Source organism: Lissotriton vulgaris, chromosome 10 (genome assembly GCF_964263255.1).
Source record: "Lissotriton vulgaris chromosome 10, aLisVul1.2, whole genome shotgun sequence".
Taxonomy (NCBI): Eukaryota; Metazoa; Chordata; class Amphibia; order Caudata; family Salamandridae; genus Lissotriton; species Lissotriton vulgaris.
The window spans coordinates 859,311,698-859,336,716 of NC_141698.1; the positions used below are offsets into that span (position 1 = coordinate 859,311,698).

Here is a 25,019-nt window from a genome sequence, read left to right on the forward strand (position 1 = left end):
TTAAACTATCTCACATAGTAATATATAGCAATACTGCTTACATTCATTGTACTGTGCAACTTTTTGGAAAGATATTGACTTGTCATAAAGCTTCTGTTGTAGAGATCTGTTTGTCATCTGCGGTTTATAGGTTTGATCGTCAGTGGAGAAAATTCACCTTCCCTTTTTATGTGACTGGGAAATTATGACACCTAAGATAACCCTCTCCTGCCTGTAGCTTTTCTTTATGTTGGTGTTTGCTTCTCCGGGTATGTCTTGCTTTCGACTTTGATCTCATCTCAAGAGATGCAGCAACCTGCTTTGATTCAATGCTTAGATTCTTCCATCAAAAACATTCCAAATCTGAAAGTGACATCCGTGACCATCCCACACCTTAACTTGAATCTGGGAGTGTACAAGTGTAGGTCAGCATCTATTTACTTCTAAGGCTTCTATAAATGGACTTTTTCGTTTTTTGTGGATTATGGTCATCTCCCTTCCATAAACATTAAACAACTGATTTCCATTGTTCGATATTAGAACAGTTTTTGATTCCTAATCATATTTGGCCTTTTGCCTATTTTAATTCCATCTCTATTCAACTTAATTTCGACCTTTAAGTTCTGGAGAGCTTGAGTCGCAAAGATATTTTCATGCCATGCATCTACTGCTTGTTTGATTCCACCTACAATATAAATTGATTTACAGCTTTTACATTATTCACTAAAAGCACAATGCTTTCAACACTGAACTTACACAAATTGAAGAACTATGTGTGGACTAAACGAATGCATTTTCTGCCAGCAGACATTTCCACATTTCCGGTTATTCATAATGTGTTGCTCATCTTAAATTCTTCCTAGTGTCAATACAATAGACCTTTGGAGACCATAACTACACTCCCTGTAAAAACGCGGTTTTCTAGCAATTGGTCAAACTGCAAACATTTTTAGAGTGGCTTTGGATAAGTAAATGTTGTTTGTAAATTTATTGCAAATGTTTGTGAATACCTAATCAATTACAATGTTGTTGGTGTTTGCTACACCTCTCTGCCCCCTCTCGTTGTTTCCACCTCTCACCCTAAACATACAACGCAGATAATCCACCATAGTGGCTTACATCCTGCGTTTACACGCTGAATTCACTTACATATTATTCCACTAATTCCTGTTCTATGAATCACGATGTAGCATTTGCAAATGTAAATGAATTTGCTGTATATCTAGGCTTTGGTGTCCAGCTGCAAATGTCAATCTGTCCTCTATTGCTTTGCCTGTATTGTGTATTTGGTTTGTTATACATCATACTCCACACAAATATCTCTGAAGATCGGCTATGCTTCTCAGGTCAACCTACCAAAAGGGAACCTAAAGAAACTTGGGCTACCGATATAGGTCTTGTATGGGCAGTGTGGAAGCTTAGTTGCAACTCATATTTAAGACTGTAACCTCTCACTACCAGCCTAGCCTTCTAGTTTCATTTTTCAATTCAATTCAATAATCTTTATTTCGTTGCAATTGCATCATAAAAGATATACAAAAACACAGTATATGTAATAATGCATATAAAAAAAAGTACATAATACACATAATTATACATGGCCACAATGTCATCAGCAAATTTACATGATATATAATTCAGAAAGTGCTAGTGCATGACCAAAATGTTGTCCCTAACCTTCTTAGTTAAATCACGAGAGTGAGCTTTAAAACAATCATCAATAAATATAGTTAAAAAGATGTTTAAAATATTTACAAGGTTAAAAAAAACATTAAATTGATATATAACAGCCAGACACTTAAAATGCCAGTGATGATTTTTGCCTAATGAATTTTACTGCCAAAAGGAATCTACTGATACCAAACACTATTACTTGACTAGTGTCCGTAAGTAATATTCTTCCTGCTTCCTTATATGAAGTTGTTCCAATATTACGGCACAATGGCACTATCCATTTTTTTCTAGTTTCTACATAACTTGGACAGAAAAACAAGATATGAAAAATGTCTTCTCTTGCATTATTTGTACATAAAGTGCATTTGTCATTACTGGTTTTCCCCCATTTAGACTCGGTTTCCCGAGTTCTTAGTATACCGTACCTATACTTTATATACAAGGTTTTCGCTAAAGGTGGTTGAATCTCATCAAGAAACATTTCAAACTTGGCTACATTTTTCACCAATAAAAATCTTTCGGTTAGGGGGCCATGTGCTCCAACATATACAGCATCATGGCTCACTAGAGCCCAAAAAGAGAGTTTGACTATTTTCTTTGAGGACACAGTCAGTAGTTCAGGTTGAGTCCAAAAATGGGATAAACCCATTTTTGTTAGCCAACTTTTAACATGTTTAAACCAAAAAATCTTGTTACACGTGTCCAGTTCCTGAACTTCAACCAACCCTTTTTTATATTCAGACAGCTCTGGGGTAATCCACAGCCTGACCCATAACAATAATGGTCTTAATATTGCATGTAGGTCAGTGCGTCGTATGTTCATATCAAGGAGTAAGGGTAATAATGGAGTACTACTAGGAACCTTTAATAGTCCCCTTAGAAACCTATTTTCCATGATTTCAAAAGTCTTTCTGCACACGGGTCCCCAGAGTTCTGCCCCATAAAGAACCGCCGACTGAACCTTGCATTTAAACAATTCTAATGCTGGGGTAACTGCTTTATTAACACAGTTATTGTGTCTTTTCAGTATTGGTAGACAGTTTTGCTTGAAGACAATTTTAGATTTTTCTAGTTGGGGTTTCCAACTTAGGGCTGAATCTAATAGTACCCCCAAATAAGTAAAACTTGATTCATAATCAAGCTTTTCTCCATTTAGTGTTAGGTTTTTCCTAAAACCTTTGTGAGGATTAAGTGCCATATATTTAGTCTTCTTCACATTAACTTCTAACCCTTTTGTAATACAATACTGCTGGAACCTGTCTAGTAAAATCTGCAGGCCTCGGGGAGTTTGTGAAATGAGAATTGTGTCATCCGCGAAGAGGAGGGCCGAAACTCGATCCCCCCCCAGGCGAGGTGAATCATTGTCACAATTCTCCATATGGGCTGCAATATCGTTAACATAAAGGGAAAAAAGTGTAGGTGCCAGCACGCACCCTTGGCGTACACCCCTCTTAATAGGGATTTCACTTGTTAATTCCCCATTAGGACCCCATCTTACCCTGGCATAGTTATTCTGGTGTAACCTGATCACTAGTTTCAAAAGATCTTTTGGGAACCCCTGCTTTTTCAATGATTTCCACAATAGGTCACGGGGGATGAGGTCAAAAGCTGCTCGTAAATCTACAAAGGTAACATATAAGTTGCCTCTGCGAATAATAACATATTTCCAGTACAAGCAGCATAGCCTTAATACCTGGTCGATGGTCCCAGTCTTTTCCCTAAACCCTGCCTGGTACTTGGATAAAATCAGGTTTTCCTCTAGCCACGTATTTACGCGGTTGAGAATATGTCTGGCATAAATTTTCTGTGTTATGTCTAAAAGGCTAATGGGGCGATAGTTCGCAGGGTCCCCTCTATCCCCCTTTTTAAAAATGGTAATAATTTCTGCCCCATCCCATGTGTCAGGGATTTGGTCACCTGCTGCGATGACATTAAATAAATGATTTAGATAAGGTGCCCAGATCTCCACATTATGTTTATAAAGATCACCAGGAATCTTATCCAGGCCCGGGGCCTTCCCTTGCTTCACAGAAGCAATTGCTGTTTCAGTCTCTTGTAGATCAAAGATTACCAATAGGTTTTCAGCATCCTCTATCTGGGTTACTATTCCATTTGGATCTACCATAGGCTTTTCCTCTGTGATTTGGGCTGCATATAATGATGTAAAGTGAGCAACCCATGTGGCTTCATTTAGGAATACCTCCCTCGAGCCTTTATCTGGTTTGTTCCCTTTGGCTACTAACTCCCAGAACTGCCTGTGATCTTTGATTTTCGCAGCTAATAACATGCTGGACCATAGGTCCTCGTCCCAGGATGACTTTGCGATGGCTAGTGTTTTGTTATAAATTTTCCTTTTAATTTTAAGATCTTCGGGGTTTTTTGTTTTTACCGCATTGATCAGGTCGGTCTTGGCATCTCGGCATTCCCTGTTAAACCATGGTTTGCCTACTAGTTTAGTGTTTGCCGACCCGTTCCCGTTCCTTGGTTTTTTTGTAATAAGATCAATCAGTTTTTTACAAAAGGATTTATGCAGACCAATAAATTCACCCGGTTTACAATCGTCCATATTATAAAGCTCGAATGAGTTAACAAATGCGGAATAGATATTAGCCAACAGGTCCTTTCTTTCTAGAATATATACCCATTTAATGGCCCTTCGGTTATTACTTAATACAACATTATCACAGATTAATGGTAGTTCTGGACCTTGAGTACCCCCAGTAGTACCAGGTTCTTTCAGGATACTTGACAAGAAACTCATTTCTAACGGGTAGTGGTCACTCTCAAACCGTTCTCCAACATTTAAATCATATGTATATGGCCACAATTTAAAAGAAACAGAAACATAGTCTATCTTGCTACTACAGTTCCCCCTACTAAAGGTAAATGCTCTCGGGGAGTCTGATGGCATACGGCCATTACAGGCTCTTAGACCATAACTTGTGAATAACCCTGTGATCTGGAGGGCTAGTGTAGTTCCACGAACAGTTCCACTGTTTAGTACTGGTATCCCATGTGCAACATCCTCATCCTCATACAATTTGGTCATCCCCACAATCGGCTCAAACGATGTAGCATTTGCAAATGTAAATGAATTTGCTGTATATCTAGGCTTTGGTGTCCAGCTGCAAATGTCAATCTGTCCTCTATTGCTTTGCCTGTATTGTGTATTTGATTTGTTATACATCATACTCCACACAAATATCTCTGAAGATCGGCTATGCTTCTCAGGTCAACCTACCAAAAGGGAACCTAAAGAAACTTGGGCTACCGATATAGGTCTTGTATGGGCAGTGTGGAAGCTTAGTTGCAACTCATATTTAGGACTGTAACCTCTCACTACCAGCCTAGCCTTCTAGTTTCATTTTTCTAAACTCCCACTTCGGGAAAAAAATCTTCTCTAATCTGCACTTTTACAAAAGGATTTGAACATAATCGTGCTTTGTAGGGCTGTGGAGTTCGAAGGCAAATAGTAATATTCCCAAAAAAATTCTGTAAAGGAAAATAACCTAATTCTTAGTCAAAATATTAACTAGGTGTTACCCTGATTGCATGACTAGAGCTGAATATTCTTACTCAAGGTCAAGGTTGCAGGCACCTGTCGGCTGCACATACTTTGATTCAGACAGAGCTATCTTTACATAAAGAAAAGTAAAAATTGATTCCATGAAAATTAATAATTTAAATGGGAGCCATAATTGACACCTTCATAATGAGAACTTTTATTCTGTAAGATAGGGTTCTACACTCTCTAGCTCAAGATCTATGCGACAATAGACAACTAAAAGTTCTGTATTTTATATGTCTAATATCTTCATCTATTTGGTCTTTCAACATGTCAGTCTTGGAACATATAATATACAATAGTAAAATATAGTGTACAGAAGAATGAAAAATTTCCAAGCTTTCGTAATGGAAACTTTCAATGCTATTAAGGAAGAGGAGGCGGCAGCTATCTTAAACATCATATCAAACTACCCTTCCCATGAGGCCTCCGGAAAGGACAAACATAGCATTGACCAATCAGCACAATATCGGTTCATTATCGGTCCTCCTTTCATCTTAATGCCTCCTCTTTCTTTGCATGACCAAGCTCCATTCTTCCTTGTATGTTACTCTTGTTTGGTTGGTTTAAACATTTCTTAAAGAAAAACAGACATCATGTAATGAAGCTAATTCTTAATATTCTTAAGACTCATGATCTTGTAACACTCATGACCATGTTTATGCATAAACTCATGACCATGTATATGCATAAAAACATTGAAAAGAAAGCATTAAATCCACAGAACGTAAGCAAATACAAATTTCTACTTACTTACCCATAAGGTGTCCCTAGAGGTGCATCTGAATTGCCTGTCCGTCCCGATGGGGAATAATGTAAATCCTGGATAAGATCATTCCCGCCTGTGCAACCTTGTTTTTTTTTACACAAACTTTATTGCATTTATCAATGTAAAAAAATGAATAAATTAGAGACATCTTCCTCTTTTTAGAAGAAGCATAGATATCAAAAAATGTTGCTGTATCAACAAACTTATTAACAATAGTATATATTATCCATCCTCATAAAGAGAGTTGATGGTGTGGTTCATAAAACTTATCTTCATGAACTGCATCCTAAAATACTTGTAATGTGTACTGGAAACTAACGGTAAAACATCCCTCCCCAAAACTAGACATCCTCATGGTGTGCATACATCTTGTCGTACCATGGAAAGGAGGAGTCTGAATAGTGTGGTTGCTGCTAATAAACCTAAAGGTTCACTGGTATTATTGATGTGTATTTTAGCAGTCCTCTTCTCTCTGGGGTCTCCCACTCAATTATGTCATGAAGTGTGAGAGTATGTCGCTCCAGGGGGCCTTCGGGTACCGTATATTCTGGTGTTCTCTGGGATAGTAAGTCAGATGTCATTGGCCTCTTGGGTTCAAAAAGATTCCAATAATTCATCCAGCTCAATACTATAGGTTTTTTCGTAGGCCCCTATATTATTTCCCACGTACGGCTTCACTCTCCGCCAGTCCCTTTCTTTCTACCTCCTTCCTCCACTGATATATTAGAGTCACCTCTGTGTCCTTGATAGGATTGAAACTTTCCCTACGAAAGCTAGAAACATTTTCATTCTGTGTCAGGACCGAAGGTGAGGATTATGCTTGTTCAAAGCTTGTTGACCAGAAGAGACATCAAATCTACCACAGGCTTGAAGTACAAACGTTTCAATGTAAAATCTGAGGATCAATCTGCAGTGTTTAAAATGTCCGCCAGGCAAGTCACCAAAGAGAAGGCTCTTGATGCCATGGCACCCCTAGCAGAGTGTGTGCCAAATTTCGAGGTATTAATCCCCGCCTCCATCACCCACCAAACCCATTTAGCAATGGTTGGGAATGAGATAGCATGGAAATGTTTCTGCAAAGCAATAAGGAGTTGGCTTTCCCCTGGGTGCCTAAATTCATCAGTCAATTCTTTGTAAGCTTAAATACATCTCACTACACATAATTTAGGATGTTCATCAAACTCTGGGTAATAGATTAATCATGAGTGACATTTTGTATATCTAGACATACCTGTAATGTTCAGTGCTTTAACACCAGATACCTTTCTACATGGGATAAGGCACAATAGCATATCCAACTTACCATAGAGTTGTTTTTGAAAGAGGTATTTATTATTCTTCCAAGACAGGATAAAGTTAAGGATGACATTCACATCCCAGACAACTGAGTACCTTGGTCACTGGAGGAAGGGAGAGATGAATACCCCTCATCAAACTGGGTCCTAAGGGATGTTCTCCAACCGGATAGCCCTCGATTGGAGGATGCCCTGATGAAATAGCAGAATAAAGGGTGTTCATCGATCTATAAGCCATACTTTGTGAGGCTACGGAAGACAAGAAGTTTAAAATTGAAACAACTTTAGATCCCAAGGGATCCAGGTCAATCTGGAGACACCAACCCAGCTATTTAGCCCATACTATAATTTCATTGTACCTTATGCCCATGCCTTTCATAAGAGGCATTGAGCTTCCTGCGAAAGTCCTGGAACCATCTGTCATTCCCTGTAATCCTCCCTACCATGAGAGACAGTCGTCCTTGTGAGACCAGGGGATGTGGGTTCCCCTAGGGATCCAGGAGAAGATATGGGACTAGTGGAGGAAGGATTGTAGAACCCCAAGAAAGTTCCATCAGAACCAGATACAGGACTTCAACCTCCAATTCAGGGTTATTGCCACTAAGTCTGCGACCTGTCAACTTAGCTGGGCTGATAACTGTGTAATCATTGAGAATGGGGGAAACACAGAATCCCTCTCCTGGCTCTAATCCTGGAGAAAAGTGTCAGTCTCCCTTGCCACTTGTTCCAGTCTCCATCTGAAGAATCTCTCCATTTGGTGGTCCAGTCTTGATGCAATATATCCCGTGAGAAGGGACCTCATCATCCCTCGATGGCTTTGAAGATCAGGGCTTGCAGCTTTCAATGACTCAAACCCTGGAGGTGTCTGGAGTTCCAGTCTGACACCTCATTGGCCTTGCTGAGAAGGTGTTCCGCAATCAGTGAGATGTTGCGATCCAGGCGAAAGTGCCAGAAGCTCTTGGCCGTATCTGCCTGTGCTTTTGAGCGCGTCCCACTGAGATACTGTACTGCGGACACATTTTCCATTTTCAGTAACACGTGGCACTGAGTTCTCTTTTTGGTCCAGCACCGTATGGCAAAGGAACCTGCTAGGAGTTATCGAACACTGTTGTGTAATTGTGGTTTTTAGCAGACCAGTTTCCTGCTGTGGACAACTCGCTGCAACAAGCTCCCCATCCTTTTTTACTGGCGCCCGATTCAATAACCATATCTGATTGTAACCAAAAATTGCTTGCCCGTTGCACGCTTCCATATCTGTAAGGCACGATTTCACCTCTTATTTTGCTTCTTCCGTCAAAAGGATCTTCTCCGCATATGTTGCGCCTCTGTGGAGATGAGCCTTCATACGTTGAAGGGCCCAATAATGGAGAGGACCAGGAAACATGGGCTTAATTGATGAGGAAAGGAGTCTCACCAGAGAAGCTATCTGTCTCAAGGAGCTTTTTTTTAAATTTTGCCACCTTCTTTGTTGGGAGGTTCAGGGTGGCCTGGCAGGAATCTATGACTAACCTTCGAAAAGTTGTCCTTTGTGATGATGTCAAGAGCGACTTTGCGTTGATGACAAAGCCCAGGTTTTCCAACAAGTGAACAGTTGTATGAAGGTGTTCCGGTAACCTTGTTGAGCATTGGCCCAGGATTAGAATATCTTACAGATAAATTAACAGATGCATTCTTTGAGCTTGTAGATGTTCCATGACTGGCATAAACACCTTTGTGAAGCACCATGGAGGAAATGCCAAATGGCAGAAAGTTAACCTACCTATGTGAATTGGAGAAACCCCTTGTGGGTTGAAAAATCGGGATTGTGAGATACACATTTTTCAGATCCAGGCAGCATATGCAGTCGAAGGGCTTAGCATAGCTTGGAAGAGATGGATGCTCTTCATCTTGAAATGGCGGCGGACAAGCCTCTCGTTGAATTCCCTCATTGGCCCTCATCTCTCTTGTCCACTAGGAAGAAGTTGCTTACGAAACCCTTGGAGTGCACAGTGGTAAAGGTTTTAGCCACTTTGTTCAACAGTTCTTCCACTTCCTGGGAAATCAGGAGAAAGTCTTGGTCTGAGAAAACGAGAGGACAAGAGAGTTATTTGTGCTCTGGAGTGCTGTAAAATTCTATGTGGAAGCCTTTAATATTTTGGAGGACCCATGCATCTGACGTGTGACAACCCCAGTTGTCTGCAAAACTGAGCCAATTGCCCTCCCACTTCTAATTGAGAAGAAGGGATAACACTTACTGGAGCCATTGCCTTGGAACTTTCCTCATGATCCTCCTCTGCCGCCTCTGTGGTGAGGTCCTCTGGAAAGGTAAAATCCTCCAAACTTGGATTGGTCCTGCCATTGACCACTTCGAGAGCCTTAGCCATGGAGAAGTTAGTTGAGAGAGCATGGCCAGGTGAGCGCCCTTTGCCACGACAGGCCCCTGTAAAAACCTGTGGGTTAAGGATGCGTTTCATAGAAACTTGAGCTTTCTCCACAAAGAAACAGTAGAGACAAACTTGCCCAGTTTTTAAACCAAAGGGTCTCCAAAAAGGCTACCCTGGGCAATGGAACCCGCATCTGAGAATGTAAGATCAACCAACTTAGTGTCTACTTTATCAGGAGAGACTTCCTGCGCTTGGTAGACAGGGCACTGTTGGCATTACCTAAGAAAAGGATCATGCGTTGCGCCCAGCCCGATAAAATGTCTGGGGAGATGAGGGAATCTGATTGTTTAGCCTCCTCAGCCAATTAGAAGATATTCGTGAGGGGTCCTGTAACATCCAATAATTTATCTTGGCAGGACCGCCAGGAGTGGTCAATGTCTTTCTTAGGATCCCTTATGTATTTCCTCATGAAGGCAATCATTCTAGGGTCTATATCTGAGGTTAAGGCCATCTTGCCCTCGAGGGAGGGGCGAGGGCATTCCGCACTGAGGTGAGCACCAGACTCTTTTTCCAGGGGATTTCGCAGCCTAACTGCAACATAGATTGCAACTTTCTCTGCCGGGGCTCATTCAAAAGAACAGGTATGTATGAAATCATATGGGTCTAGCATGTCAGAGGTATCTGCAGGAAGGGCTTTGGAAAGGGTATGTATCATCAGATTCCGAAGAGGGTTGCAATGGGCTTGAAGGACCTAGTACGACATCAGAATCTCCATGAAATTTATCCACCTTGGAGTCATCCGCCTCCATTGAGGACAAATGTAACTTGGTAGACTGTGGTGTAGAACCCCCAGGAGGGACCCCAAGAGGGCCTATGGTCTGACAGGGAGATCTGAGTGAAAGAATTGGGACAGAAACGCCCTTTTGAGTCGATCAAAGGTATCCATGTCCATACCTTGGACATGTTTAATTTTAGCCCCTACTTTCTGTTTATTTTTTTTATGGCGTCATTTGCCTGTTGCAGGGTGTCCTGCAAAGTGGAGGGTTCATCGATCAAGGGAAGTGATGCAGGCTGGCGGTTTGCAATTTGAGGGAGCAATCACTGAGGCAACTGCTTGGTGTATTGACGCACCCCGTCACTGTAGTCCTCATCAGATGGGAAGAAGAGGGGATTTCCCTCTTCATACATACCGTCTGCCTCTGACTGGTGCATTTTGGTGGCCTGAGGAGGCACAGATTCAAATCGCTGTGAAACAGCGCTGTTGGAGCTCTCTGACTATGCAAAGGGTACTAGCTCTGGGACACTTGCGCCCTTGGTTATCTATGGGCAGTGCACCTGGGATGTCCCTGCAGCGGATGGGCAGGCTTTAGACCTGCCTGCAATATATACAGACCCCACGGGGGAGGCCACAGAAGGTTATTCGGCTTGATAGGCCCAAAAATGTAATACAGACCCACACAGTCATCAACACAGCTAGCTGGCTGTGATCACCAGCTTTTGCAGCCCCAGAGAGGTGCTTCCTTCTCCAGGTGCTGCGTACAAAGGAGCTCAAGTCAGCAGAGATGCTCCAATTTTTTTTAATGGACTCACGCTGTGTTCGAGAGCCTGAGAGATCCTCTATGGGCAAAATTGGGTTGATGGCGCCCTCTAGTGTGTAGAAGTCTTTATCACACTTAAAACTGCCCGCAATATATAGATATAACTAGTGCCACGTGAGGAACGCTGAGGTGCATTCTTATCGCACCACTATGTCAGAGGGATGAAAAAAAAGGTTAATTCACAAGCAAAATCACATAAAACTTGATAAATTCCCGAACCAACATGCAGAGAAAAGACACTTACGGCTGCGTACGGCAAAGACAGTGGAAACATGAAGATGAAAGAAGGACTAACATTGGACTGAGCGTGCTGTTTGGTTAATGTTATGTTTTTCTTTTCCCAAGACCTCATGGGAAAGGTAGTTTGATATGATGTTTAAGATGATTACTGTTGGGTTGTGTCTTGGTGAGCCAAGATGGCAGTCTCACTCAAAGAGTGCTTCGGCCCCTCTAGTATCCGCCGTCATCCTAGCTTTCCTCCAGAGCAATTTCTCCAACTTGGCACCCCCAGCCATGGGGCGCCCACGCCTGCAGTAGTCCTGCCCGAAGAACCGGCACTGCCCGAGAAGGAGGAGGCAGCCGACGGCGGCCCGCAGCACTGCCCGGTCGCTGCAAAATGGAGGCGAGGTGACCAGTGCCGGCGAGGCTGGGCGTAATGGTGATGTGGGACGCGGCACACAAGAGTCCTGTTGTAAGCTGAAATGATCACTCCATACAGCTCTCTCACCAGCTGACCAAGCTCCAACTGACAAGATTGGAATGTCAGCTGAGGAAGTCACAACACAGGAGTATTAAAGGCATTCCAACAGCATGTAATAAAACAACACTAAAGAAAGACTAAAATCATATATACAACAAGTCCCCACGGCACAACCGTCTCTGGGAGCCTGTGAGTCTGGCCCGCTAGCACCGCTGCTGCCAAATGCAGCTTTGAAGACCCACGAGGATGCGATTTCTGTGAGGCCGCCCTGGGAACAGAACCGAGACAACCTGCTGCGGTGCCCGAAGGTAGGAGGCAGCACAGCCGTGGCTCAGCGGGGCCACTGCATTCCCATTGCAGGCGGGGGTGCCCGCCCAGCGCCGGATGTTAGCTAGCCATTAACTGATCTGTTGGCAGGACGCCTCGCCTCATGTGAGCTGTCGACGGTTGTGGGACACGGGGCCCAATCGGGAGGGACTCCAAGAGTGAGTTCTTAGGTGCCGGATCCTGCCTCTCCCCGCCCTGGGGGCTGAGTGGTCATCTATCAGATTATGCGAGCTCCGTGGCTGGAGGGCCTCCCATCCCCGTTCCGGCAGGCTGATGGAATGATCTGACCCTCCCAGGTTGTCGTGCATCACTGGGATCCTCTGGGCAGTGGAAGTGGCCGGGGCGCTCGTGTGGCTTGTGGGTGGCTCTCGGCTCGAGGGCCTTGCCTCCTTGGGTTCCTGATGCCGGTCTGCGATCGGTGGGAGGGCACATCTGCCTACAGGAGAGGCTCCCTTCCCCCACTACGCGAGCCTTGAAGGTGAAGGTGGGCCTACAGCACAAGAGGGGCGGGCTCCTCTACAACCCCGTGGGAGCGGTTTATACCTCATAGCTGCTGTCCCGGGGCACGGGGGGCTTCAGTGAGAGACAGAGACTACATCAGACTGCGGGAGTACCGGAGGCTTACTGTGAAGGGAGTCACCACTGAAGAACCCCAGATCGGCAGACAACAGCATGGCGAAGTTGAGGGCCCGGGTGGATCCAAGGGGCCCCCTCGATCTTTAATCTGTACACCAGGGCCTACACACTCCTCTCGCCACCGGGAGTTGGGTTCTCACTCTGTCCTCGCCCCTCCCACACTGGCCTCTCCTAGCCGATATTGGGATTTCCCGCTCCCCGCGCATGAGACCACCTCCACGCAATACTGGCAGCCTGTACAGGAGACCACGGCGGCGTAAGCCTCATGCCTACACCTGGCCTTGGACCTTACCCGCAGTTGCACCAGCCAATGTCCCATGAACTTGAACGTAGATGCACACGGTGGGTCCAAACTGCCCCCTCTGGAGAGTGGATAGCCATGGGGAAGGACAGAGGAGCGAAACCCCCGTCGACCCAGACCCGTATGGAACAATATGCGGTCAGTGGTCCCGGTCATGGTGAGCCCGCGCCCTCTGCGGCCAGCCTGCCGGGGGTGACCTGGCTACCATCCTGCAGGCCATGAAGGCTTGTCAAGATTCCATGGAGACCCGAATTGGGGAGGTATGGGTTGACATAGCCCTCATCCACCAGGACCTCTGCACCGCAACTGCTCGCATTACCGAGACAGGAACCCGCGCTTCGGAGGTCGAGGATGATGTTTTAACTCTTAAGCTGCTACCCCATATGGCTGATCTTCATAGACGGGCTGAAGATGCAGAAAACCAAAAAACAGTCTCTGCCTGGTGGGCTTTCCTGAGGGGACAGAAACCTCGCAAATGAATACCTTCATCGAAGACTGTATCAAGTCATGGATGCCTTCAAACGCCCTGTCCTCATGGTTTGTGGTGGAGCTGGCCCGCGGTTCTCTAGCACCCAAGTCGTCACCGGGAGCCTCACACCGGCCAATCATCACAAGGATGCTAAACTTCAGAGATCACTACGCCATCTTGCACAAAGCCTGTTCCTGACCTGAGCTATTCCACAAAGACGCCAAAATTATGATGTTCCACGATTACACCAAGGAAGTGCAGGCCCAGAGGAGATCATACCTCCATGTAAAACAAAAACTTCAGAACCTCGACCTGCCCTATAGACTCTTTCCAGGCTGGCTCAAGGTGATTTTCCAAATAATTCATACTTTGACATGCCAGAGGCGGCATGGACCGGGGCGACTGAGGCATGGCCAACCCGCCCAGGACAGGGTGCCCCCCCAACTGACACTCAGAAAGAGGGATGGGTGGGAGGACATGCGGGCTTCCGAGGGCAATGCACTGAGTCTCGGAAAAGGCGCCACACCCATGGAATGGCATCTACCTCGCCCACTGCCCCCCCCCCCATGAGAAGAACAGGTTGTTGCCGCCCCAAGAGCCTTCTAGACTTCCTGAAAATTCTGGTGGATCGGACTTGTCAGCTGCAGAAGGCCTCATTGACTCTCCAAAACCAAACTCTGATGACACCGACCTCTCACGAAGCCCCCAAATTTGATTCTAAGCACGACCAATAATATTGACTTGAACTGGAGGAATGCCAATCCTTAAATGTAGAGGGGCCCAACACGTTGCCTTACACCATGCCTTAATAGTTAGTCTCTTCACAGTCTTAATCTCAGTTTACTGGGCGACTGATGCTTCAATTGGGGAAGTATGGGGAGTGGGGCTGGTTGGGAGTTTCTTTTCATCACTGTGTACAAAATCCGTGACGCGCCCTCCGGCGGGTCTCGTAGTGAGCCTGAACGCACCCAATTTTTCCCAAGGTCTAACCACTCAGAGCAACTAGGCTTCCCAGACCTTCAGCCCCGCACGTCGCCATATCACTGTATTGCCACAGCCAGGTAGTGGGGGTGAACCCCTTAAAGTCCTTTCATGGAATGTTAATGGACTCCTAGATAAAATTCAATGAACAACGATTTTAAAATATGCACGAAAGGTCATTCCAGATGTCCTGTTACTACAAGAGACCCACCTGATCGGTAACCAATGTCCCATCCTCGCACGCCAGGGCTTTGACAGGGTTTGGCACTCAGTGTTCTCTAGAGGAGCTTGAGAAACGATGATCCTTTTGCAACGCTCTCTCCCCTTCAAGCCTTTCTACACAACTAACGATCCTCTGGGCTGATTCATAACCCTCACAGGTACCCTTGGAGACACCTCTATCAACTTGTTGTCACAGTAAGCCAACCCCCCCTCCTCCTCCCCCACCATGGTGAACCTGGAGTCCACTCTCCGGGACGCAGTGGTGATAATATCCTCTCTCTCCCAGGGTACGACTGTGATAGGAGAGATTTCAATGCTGTCCCAAAACCCGCCAAAGATGCCACAGGTACGCCATCCTCCCACAGAATGCTAGGTGCCAGGTGTTTTGGAGATTGGGCTTCCAAACTGGGCCTCTGTGACGTCTTGCGAACCTGGCACCCTAGTGCACTACAATATACCCACACATCTGCAGCACACCACAACCACTCTTGTATTGACCTTATCTTCATGCCTGCCCCGGATTGTAGGATAGTCACTGAGATACAAATCCTGGCACAAGGGGTTTCAGACAATGCCCCACTTCTCCTGCGAGTTGGGAGCTCCACAGGAGCTCTACTGCCCATATGGAGACTAAATGCCTGGTTCCTTCAGGACCAAAAATATAAACAGGGGATTGAGGGAGAACTGAAAAACTACTTCCACACCAATCCGGGCACAGTGCAACTTCACAGCACACTGTGGGAGGCGGGCAAAGGAATGATCCGCGGGTATGCCAAGGGGTTCCTTAAACACAGACAGGCCCAAGACCATCACCTCTCTCAGCTCGAGGCCAGGGCTCTCTGACTCAAACTGAATGCGGCCATGACGGACGTGGAGGCGGCGTACCGGCAGCTCCACTTAGTATGTGAAGAGATCAAAACCACTTCTCTTGAATCTGCTAAATCGATTTGCAGGTCCATAGTGGCCTGAGTTTATGGATGGGAGACAAGAATGGCAAATTGCTTTATTGGCTCCCCACCCATCCCTGGCCAACCAAATTGTAACTGAAATTCCCGACGTGCAGGGTAAAACCTTGGGTGCTCCTGCTGAAATCACGCGCACGTTTGTGAACTACTATGCAACGCTTTAATCCACAGATCACTCACATATATTAGCTGCCAGCTCCTTCCTCCAAGGTGTTCATCTTCTGCAGCTCCCAGAAAATGCAGCTACAGCCATGGATGAGCCCATCAGGATCGAGGAGATCGGTGAAGCGATCTCGTCACTCACTACCCGTAAGACTCCCCAGTCCGGATGGTTTCCCTGCGGAATACTACACAGCATTTCGGGAAATCCTGACCCCACACCTTCTTGCAATGTTTGAGGAGGTTCTGGAAAAAGAAGCCTTCCGCCTAACACTGACACAGCAACAGTTGTGGTTATACCTTAAGCGGACCCTCCTGCAGCCTTACGTTCTAGCTACCCCCCGGTTTCATTGATTAATTCTGAGATTAAAATGTACGCAATGATTCTCGCTACCCATTTAAAACGGGTATTTTACATTCTCATACAACCCGATCAATGTGGCTTTATGCCGCATCGTTGCACAAGGCACTGTTTGAGATGCCTCCATGTGGCCCTTGCTCACCGTAGCCTCCTTTCTCCATATCTAGCCCTAGTGTTACTTGATCTTGAGAAAGTCTTTGATACAGTCAATTTGGACTACTTGGAGAGAATGCTGGAGAGAACGGGCTTCGGCCCTCAGTATCAGAGGATGGTGGGAGTCCTCTACTCTAGCCCATTTGCCAGGGTTCTCATAAATGGAGTACTGTCAGAAGCATTCCCTATCAGGAGGGAACCTGACTGGGATGCGCGCTCTCCCCTTTCCTTTTTTGAGACAATAGCACGCCTTGCTTGTCTCATTCAGGCTGATGAACAGATGCAGGGATGGCGCTGGCAGGGCTCACATGAAGATCGGATTGCCCCATACGCAGAGGATGTCCTGCTCTTTCTAGCCGACCCGAACCCTTTTCGGACCGAGGTGCCTCCAGATCCTCCATTCTTTTGAGAGAGTGTCAGGCTTATGCCTTAATCCAGCGAAATCTACCCTGGTGCCCCTTCATGCATCAAGAGAATGTGTGGAGTGGCAAAAAACGACCCCCTGCGTAGACTCTCGGTTAAATATCTCGGAATCTGGGTAGCACTTCTCTTGGAGCTGACCTCGTCCCTCAATGTCGACCCATTGTTCAAACAAAGGACGACCTTCGTCGTTGGCAGTCGCTTCCACTCAACCCCATTGGTAGGAATGCCCTGTTTAAAATGATGGTTCTGCCCCATCTTCTGTATGTTCTCCAGAAACTCCAGCTCCACCTTCCCCACAGTTGGTACCGTAGGTTGGTTGGGTTAGCCACGACTTTCATCTGGGGGGGCTCAAGATCGCGACTGGCCCTTGCACATTACCAGCAGACCCCATATGATGGGGGAATGGGGATGACAAACCCCTTCCTGTACTATCCCATCTCCTTGTGATTCACAACTGTATTAGTGGTGGTTGGTCAGATCCCGCTTACCGACTGTAACTGGGCTCCAATTCCTCACACTTTACTAGCAGTAACGCTTACGGTCCTCCTTGCATGGTGGCACACCCAAAGGGATGCTAAGATTACGCTACAAACCCCTGTCTGGCATGGGAATTGGCTGCGGGAGGTTAGGACACTGGCAGGCTTCCAAAAGTGGGACCATATAGGCATCACTGGCTTGGGGGATGTATGGAGGAATGAATGTGTGTCCTCCTTCCGGTAACGTCAGTAAACATACTCCCTACATTCGACTCAATTCTGCAAATACCTCCAGATGCGACGTGCACTTGCCCTCCACATTCCTGACCACACGGCATTCCCAGAATTGTGTCCGTTGGAAGCTAAGCTCCTCATGGGGAACCAGGGGAAGTGGGGAATATCCCTAATCTATTGATCCCTGATAATCAACACCCTGTCTGCGTTAGACTCCCTTAGGACTCGCTGGGCACACTGGATTGGCCCTTTGGAGGAGGAGGATTGGAGAGATGCAGTGATGGCCCCTAGGGTGCTCACCATATCAGCTAGGCTCCGCCTCAGTCAAATCTATTATCTCCATTGTGCCTACTTTACCCCTGTAAGGCTACATAAAGCAGGATTCTTCCTGACCCCAAAATGCCCCCGCTGTGAAGGCAACCTAGACGATTTTAACACATGGTCTGGTCATGCGTCATTTTCTCCAAATACTGGACGTCGATCGTGGCTGAACTAAGTAGAATCCTGGTTTGGGCGGTCCCTCTTAGTCCTCTTGCCATTCTCCTAGGGGTGATGGAAGGGTTGGATGGTTCACGTACTGATAAATTGTTCCTAGGGACTGCCATTTTAGAGGCTAAGATAGACATTGCAGCGACCTGTAAGGACTTGACATCTCCCTCCATCGCAAAGTGGCATAGAGGAGTGGGCTGGTGTGCCATCCAAGAAAAATCTGTGTATGAGGCACAAGGCTGTCCGGCCAAACGTATCTGGGTCAAATGGCTGGGCTTGCTGGGTTGATATTTCTGCAGGAAATGTTTGAAACTTTGGAGAACAATAAGGGGCTTGTCTATCATAAGATAGACTGGGGGGACAATTTAACAGATGCACTGAAACACTTTATATGTTATGGTGATGCCCTGTTTTTTTTGTTGCTCATAAAAAACAATAAAATTGTTTATAAAAAAAAGAGAGAAGATTGCTGTTAAAAGCATAAAAGCGAGGAAAGAAAGTATAATTCTCGCGCCCCCAGACCTGACCTGACCTGACCTGACAATTAGCCTCTGCTAAACACCACTATGTCCAGAAGGTTAAACTTATATATGCAGATGCAATAAGATCTCACAAAGCTCTTATTAATGAGCCTGCTTCCCTCATTCGCTGTGTGCATTGACTGAGCTATACATACTTGAAAGGCACTGGTAAAAATTGTTTTAAAGTGTTTACGGCTTCCACATCCTGTAGCATATCAAAGACTCCTTTTGCCTACTCTCCATTTGGCTCTCTGGGTTTTTTTTTTTTTAAGATGGTGGACAACATACAATTATTTTTTTCAAGGCAGCATCTCACCCAACCTCATCATAATAGCTTTCTCACATTCTCTCCGCTCAGTGCCTCATGCACTTTCCATAAAGCCAAAGCATTCTGGTTCTTTTGTGGAACCATGTGCAGCTATTATTGTTCTACATCTGGAATATTTCCTGACGACTAAAAAAGTCTATGATCATTGCAATCCTCAAGAAACCAGATGCTGATCCCACTAGTTGAGACAACTTCTGGCCTATTGCTTTACTTCTTTTCCTGGCCTAAAATCATTGAATACGATGTCAGCCAGCAATTGTCACATTATATGGAGGGAAATAAGCTTCTTATTTGATCCTGTCCAATCTGGGGTTCCTCCCACTCACACAGTGGAACCCAGTCTCGTTGCCATTACTGATGACACCCTTTTCACGGTGGACCAAGCATCAATGCTGTTTTGCATACTCCATGCCGGAGAGGCTGGCCAGACAAGACCAGTCCAGGTAACACCATTGTTCCAGATGTCAAGTAGAACTCAGATTTATTTTCCATTTGGCCTGGATCTCTCCTCCTGCGCAGGACTTCTGGAAAAATGTTATAGGCATGATTTCTGAAATGATTGGCATAACCGTTGAATCACTCCCACTGACTGCCCTGCTGGAATGCGTCAAGATGATATCACCTCAAATCTGAGAATAGCTATAAATTGGTGAGGGAAATACACCAGAAGAAGGAAGACTGGATGCAAGACCTGTTAAAGTGCAAGATAATAATGAGGCGTATGCCACTCTCCAACCCTCTATCTCACAACCCAGAAATATCTGGAGCCCACTATGACTCTACCCTACTGATCTTACAATTTACAAGAATGCATCCACAGCCAACTCAGTGAAGTTACACTTATGATGAGTCGTACAGCACTGTGCCCACTACATTGAATACAGGACCGGTACACTATGAGGTGTGTAATAGGCGTTGCTCACCAAGTTTACCCTGTTTGTATTCCTTTGTAGTATTTTCTTTATGTTGCCCTATACACGCTTACTGCGAGTACCTGATACTAGGCTCTTACACTGCATATATTCCTGAAGGGGCATTTCTATTGATGTTACAAGCTAGTGCTGTAATGTACCACTGTTCAGTGTCATAACCTGATGGCAGACTTATATACATGTCTTACTTGGTCTACACATACTGTTGCCCTGTGAATACTATCACACTATGATTATATGACTTTTGCCAATTGTACTATGGCTTTTACATTGCTAAATAAAGATTTTTCTTTACAAAAAGGCTGTTTTGATCTTTTTTGACTTCCGGGCACTTTTAATACTATTTCCCCCAACATTCTATGCGGCCATCTATTTGACGTAGGCGTATATGATCAAACACATGCCTGATTGAAGTCTTTCTTTAGAAGCTGCTCTCAAGCCATACACTTGCCTCCTTTCTGTTCTATATTTCGTCCTCTATTATTCCTCAGTCATGTCGGTGAGACCCACAATTTACAATTCTTACATGCTCCCCATTACTATTCCTGGCATTTTATTTAGTTCTTCTCTGTGGCATGAGTGGCTAGAGGGCTGTCTCATTCAGTGACAATATGTTTGCAACTCAAGTGAACTGTAACATGCAGGATGAACAGCAGTGCTTAGAAACCAAACTAAGACAAGACCAAGGTCCTTGTCTTAATATCACTCTACATTTGTAACTCAGAAGGTTGGGCAAAGGAGCTTGTACCGTCATCCATGCCTGCCTCTTCAGCTTGCCACCTGGAAATTATTTTTGACCCATTGCTTGCTTTTAAAGACCACTGCCACATGTTTTTTTTTCATCCTCCAGTGTCTCTGCATAGTGATAAAATATCTACCCCGAATTTCGAAATCCAGTCATTCAGGTGCTCCTTTTTCCATGACTATACTATTGCTGTGCCCTTATCTCGCCCTAGCGGCCTACCTTCTTCAACATCTTCATTTGATTCCAAATTAGAGCTCTTCTTTAGGTCGCCCTCAAAAATCATCCATTTCCCATCATTTTTATTCGCTGCACTAGTTTCCTTTGGCCCAACAACTTCATTTTAAAATACTTTATATTTGTCATCATTCAGTACAAAACATCGGTCCAGTCTATTGTCAGGAGTTTCTGACTCCATTCAGATCTTTGGTCCTGCAACTCTCATCTGCTTCAATGTGTCTACTTGTCACACTGGGGATCCTTTCTTTACTGTCAGTCAAACACTGAGATGCTCTTCCTCTTAATCTGTGGTAACCTAGTCTAGGAACAAACACTATTTTTTGCAACACATTCTGAAGCTTTTGCAAAATGTTGCTTCTTCTGTCTCCTGTGTGCCAATCAGCTGTCAATGCTTTCATGGAAACGGGATTGCTCCTGTTATCCTCACAGGACTACAATAGTCCACAGTCAGCAACGTTGAGGATGCAACTATGTTGTATCATTTCTAAGTTCACGTGGGTCATTTTGTCACTCAGGTCTACTTTCTCACGAGTCACGTACAAACTACATTTCTAACCTAATATACCAAGTATATTCATTTATGTAAAAGTTTAAAAAATCAATATAACGAAAAGAAAACATTTTGCACAGCAGTCATTCATATTCTGTAAATCAATGCTGCATCTTCATTAGTAAACTTCTTCATCACCTCATTAAATGACAAAAACTAATCATGAGTTAACAGTGATCCTTCTGTAAGTAGAAACATTTTGCAGAGTTAAATGAAAAACATGTATGCAGTTAATATTTATTAAATAACATGTACAGGGAGGGGTCAAGAAATAAACATTGTGTGCACGTATAAACATTTCTAGTGAGGTCAGCTTTTCAAGCAATGTTGCTTAAGCTATTTTAGATGTAGTATGCGTAAATATGGGTGCCTACTACAATTTTGCATTTGAATGCATTTTACTTTTAATTAAAGCCTACATGTTAATTCTGCACATTTGTTATAAATTATATTATTTTCTCGATATTATTAAAGCACTTCTATAGGTTTCATCCGCCACAAGACCGTCTGACACTGTAGAAGGTTGTTCAGCAATAAGCCTGTTATGCATGTTGACTGCCTTCTCCTCCTTCAGATTGGTTAATTCATCATTCTTTCGTGAACTTTTCTCAACTTTAAGCAAAAATCAATAGGGCTACCCTGCAAAAACCACACCTTAATCTCACTGAAATGGCCCCTGTGTCCCCCTCACAGTGTACGAAAGAAGCTTGGATGATGTCATCAGTGATGTAATTTGAAATGTTGTGAGTGATGTCATAGATTATGTCATACAGCATGTCATGAGTGATGTAAATTTTGAAGTTATAAGCAGTGCTTGATGGGGGCGCAAGTTCTAGTTAACTCAGTAAACTATAACTAGTGAATTTCTGTGCTTGTTTTGTTTAAAATTTGTAGCAGACATTTTCATCTAACTATAACATCACCATAACCTTTGTTTTTTAGGGAATTATGAAGGAATTATGAAGGCCTTTTTAAATGTAGAGTAAAATATTATGTCCAGATCTAACTATAACATCAGTTTAACCTTTGTTTTTTTTAGTGAACATATGTTAATATGTTGCTGGTTCAATAATTAGTCGCTAATTCATTTTTTTTTACAAATTATGTAACTGTAGTATAGTAATTCAGTTTCTAATATGTGTTTGAAATATGAATTTTGATTTGTTTTTTCCTATCAAAATCTTAAATGTGTCCCTTAAAGTCCTCTGTCTTTCCTGCTAGATGCCACAGTGTATTATTCCTTTATAGTTAGGCAGCTTTTATGACTAGCTTATCATGCTCGAGCATTTAAATGTGCCTGAACTCAAAAGAGTAACCCTGTGCAAATCTGTAAAAAGTGCAGGTAATTCATACATTGTGTCTTCATCGCGAACACAAGAGAGTACTTCAGACCAACTTTTTACTTTTTGCTGGATTCCAGTAGCTCCTCAGTCAGTAAGATATGTTGTTATCAAACTGTACCTTTTTCATTTAAACAAATGCACAATTTCAATGTTGCAGTCAAAAGCACGGTCTCAAGTTCAGAAAAGAGCAGATCATAGTGATGAAGAATTTCTCCAATGGATGGCACGTGTTGGAGGCACACCTGTTGAGATGCTGGCAGACAAGGAGCTTGTGAAACTCTTCCTTCCAGCTTTAAAAGCAGATATTAAAGTAGTCGAGAATTTCATGTGAGTACATATACTGTATTTATAATGCAGCAAATTAGATATTTAGGATGATTAGAAATATGTGACCCATCCCACGTGGACCACTGTTGGCCAATCAAGGCCATGTGACATGTCTTTCTGGAACTTTACACTGCACAGCTTTTGAATACTACAAGGAATGTTATCCACTTAGCCTGTTATATCCTTGCAGAAATATGTGATTCATTCACAGATCTTCAACGTACACTTGCACTGAAAATGTTGAATCACTTGCTGAGGGATAACCTTCGTTTTGGCGTGTGGGTCCTGGAAGGGAGTGTCCCGTGCCCAATCCTTTCTGGGCACCAGCAAACTCCCACATGATGCGACATGGCACTTGCTTCCGGACCCCTTTACTACTACACATATGACATTATCAGAGACATCAAACACTTATCTGATGAACTCGGGAGGGAGAATCGCAGCCTGAGTAAGGAGCCAGGTGATTATTGGATTTTTTTTCGCAGCCTGAGAAAAAATGCAAACAGCGTCTGGCTCCTTCCTTGGGCACAGACACACGTGCCAGAGAATCATCAACATGTAATATTTAAATAGGCATCAGACATCCACAATATTGCACATTAATACTTCCCCTGCCCCTGCCCTCTCCCCTCCCATAGCTGGTTTACAAATGAGGTCAAAGGGAGTGCATTCCATTAACATTATAATAACCTACATCATCTGTGTTCCAAGAAGTAACACCTCACCGCTAATGCTTACGCAGGATGTCTGAAGCCAAAACCTCTTGCCTCAATATCTCTGGTATCAGTAGATGTTGTGCTTGGTAACTGAACTTTTATGATGTGCTGCTCTTTGTTTTACATATTTATATATATCAGAAAATGAAAATACCAAGCAGTGGTTCTTGCTTTATTTGCTTCAATCCCACTCTCAATAGGTTGACAGCCTTGACCTCTTAGAAGAGTTGCTTTCTTTTAAAGTCATAGTCGGGCCAATGAGACCACACCTGTCCCTTTCGTAGAGCCAGATGCTGTTTGAATATTTTTCTTAGGCTAAAATAAAATACAAAAAGCACTGAGTCCTTGCTTGGGCCCAGAATTGTCGCTAACATGTAAAGCGGATGTAGTTGGTCAAATGCCCATGATACCAAGAACCAACAATCAAGATGTGGTTTTCAATGGTTTTTCTCTGTACTCACCATGCATCACTTGATAATTAAACTCTTAATGAATACAAATTGTGGGTGAACAAACTTTGTATTTTTAAAAGGTCCTCAAGAGCTTGTGGTTAGGATTGGATTGTAATTTGATCCACTCCAAAGTCTAGTTTACTTATAATGCTAGGTATGTTTGATGAAGTTTGTTGAAAAGGATACCGACTTACAACATAAAGCCAGAACTCTAAGGAAATTCAATAGATAATATCAAATGCCATACCATCCTGCATTCCCACACTTCTCCCAATTACAAGCGTACCCCACATGTGTGGGTGGGCTTATCATCTAGTACAAAAAACGCCCTCAAATTGGACAATAGAAAGAACAAGAAAAAAACATGGAATGAGGTTAATATTTGGGATGTGGATAGTGATGTTTGATCCCGGTGTCAGCTAGCACCTTGTGTAAACTATCAACCCCACATATTTCTGAAATCTACTCAACCTGGGGTATCCAGGGTGGTGTAGTTTCTGTGAATGTCATCAATTTTCTTACCCATGTTTCCTTGCAAACCTCAAATATTGATTAGTAACAGAATTCCCTCCTATTTCAGTGACTGGATGTTGTGAAATTAGCAGGTAACAGCTACTAACCCACCACCTAGTGTTCTCACATTTCTACCAACAAAGTAGCTCACATGTGGAAGTGGGCCTGTCATAATGGAGAGGAGCTGGGGAAAATCGTGACAGTGTAAAGCCAATG

At 44.0% G+C, this 25,019-nt stretch overlaps 1 protein-coding gene across 5 annotated transcripts in view; it reads left to right on the forward strand.

Moving 5' to 3' along the window:
• OLAH (oleoyl-ACP hydrolase) overlaps window positions 1-25,019 on the forward strand; it is a 174,412-nt gene that overhangs the window by 91,460 nt on the left and 57,933 nt on the right. For all 5 annotated transcript variants that reach the window (XM_086941812.1, XM_086941810.1, XM_086941811.1 and 2 more), the window contains exon 5: window positions 22,953-23,122. In XM_086941812.1, coding sequence (XP_086797938.1) covers window positions 22,953-23,122 — 170 coding nt within the window. The remainder of the gene's footprint in view (window positions 1-22,952; window positions 23,123-25,019) is intronic.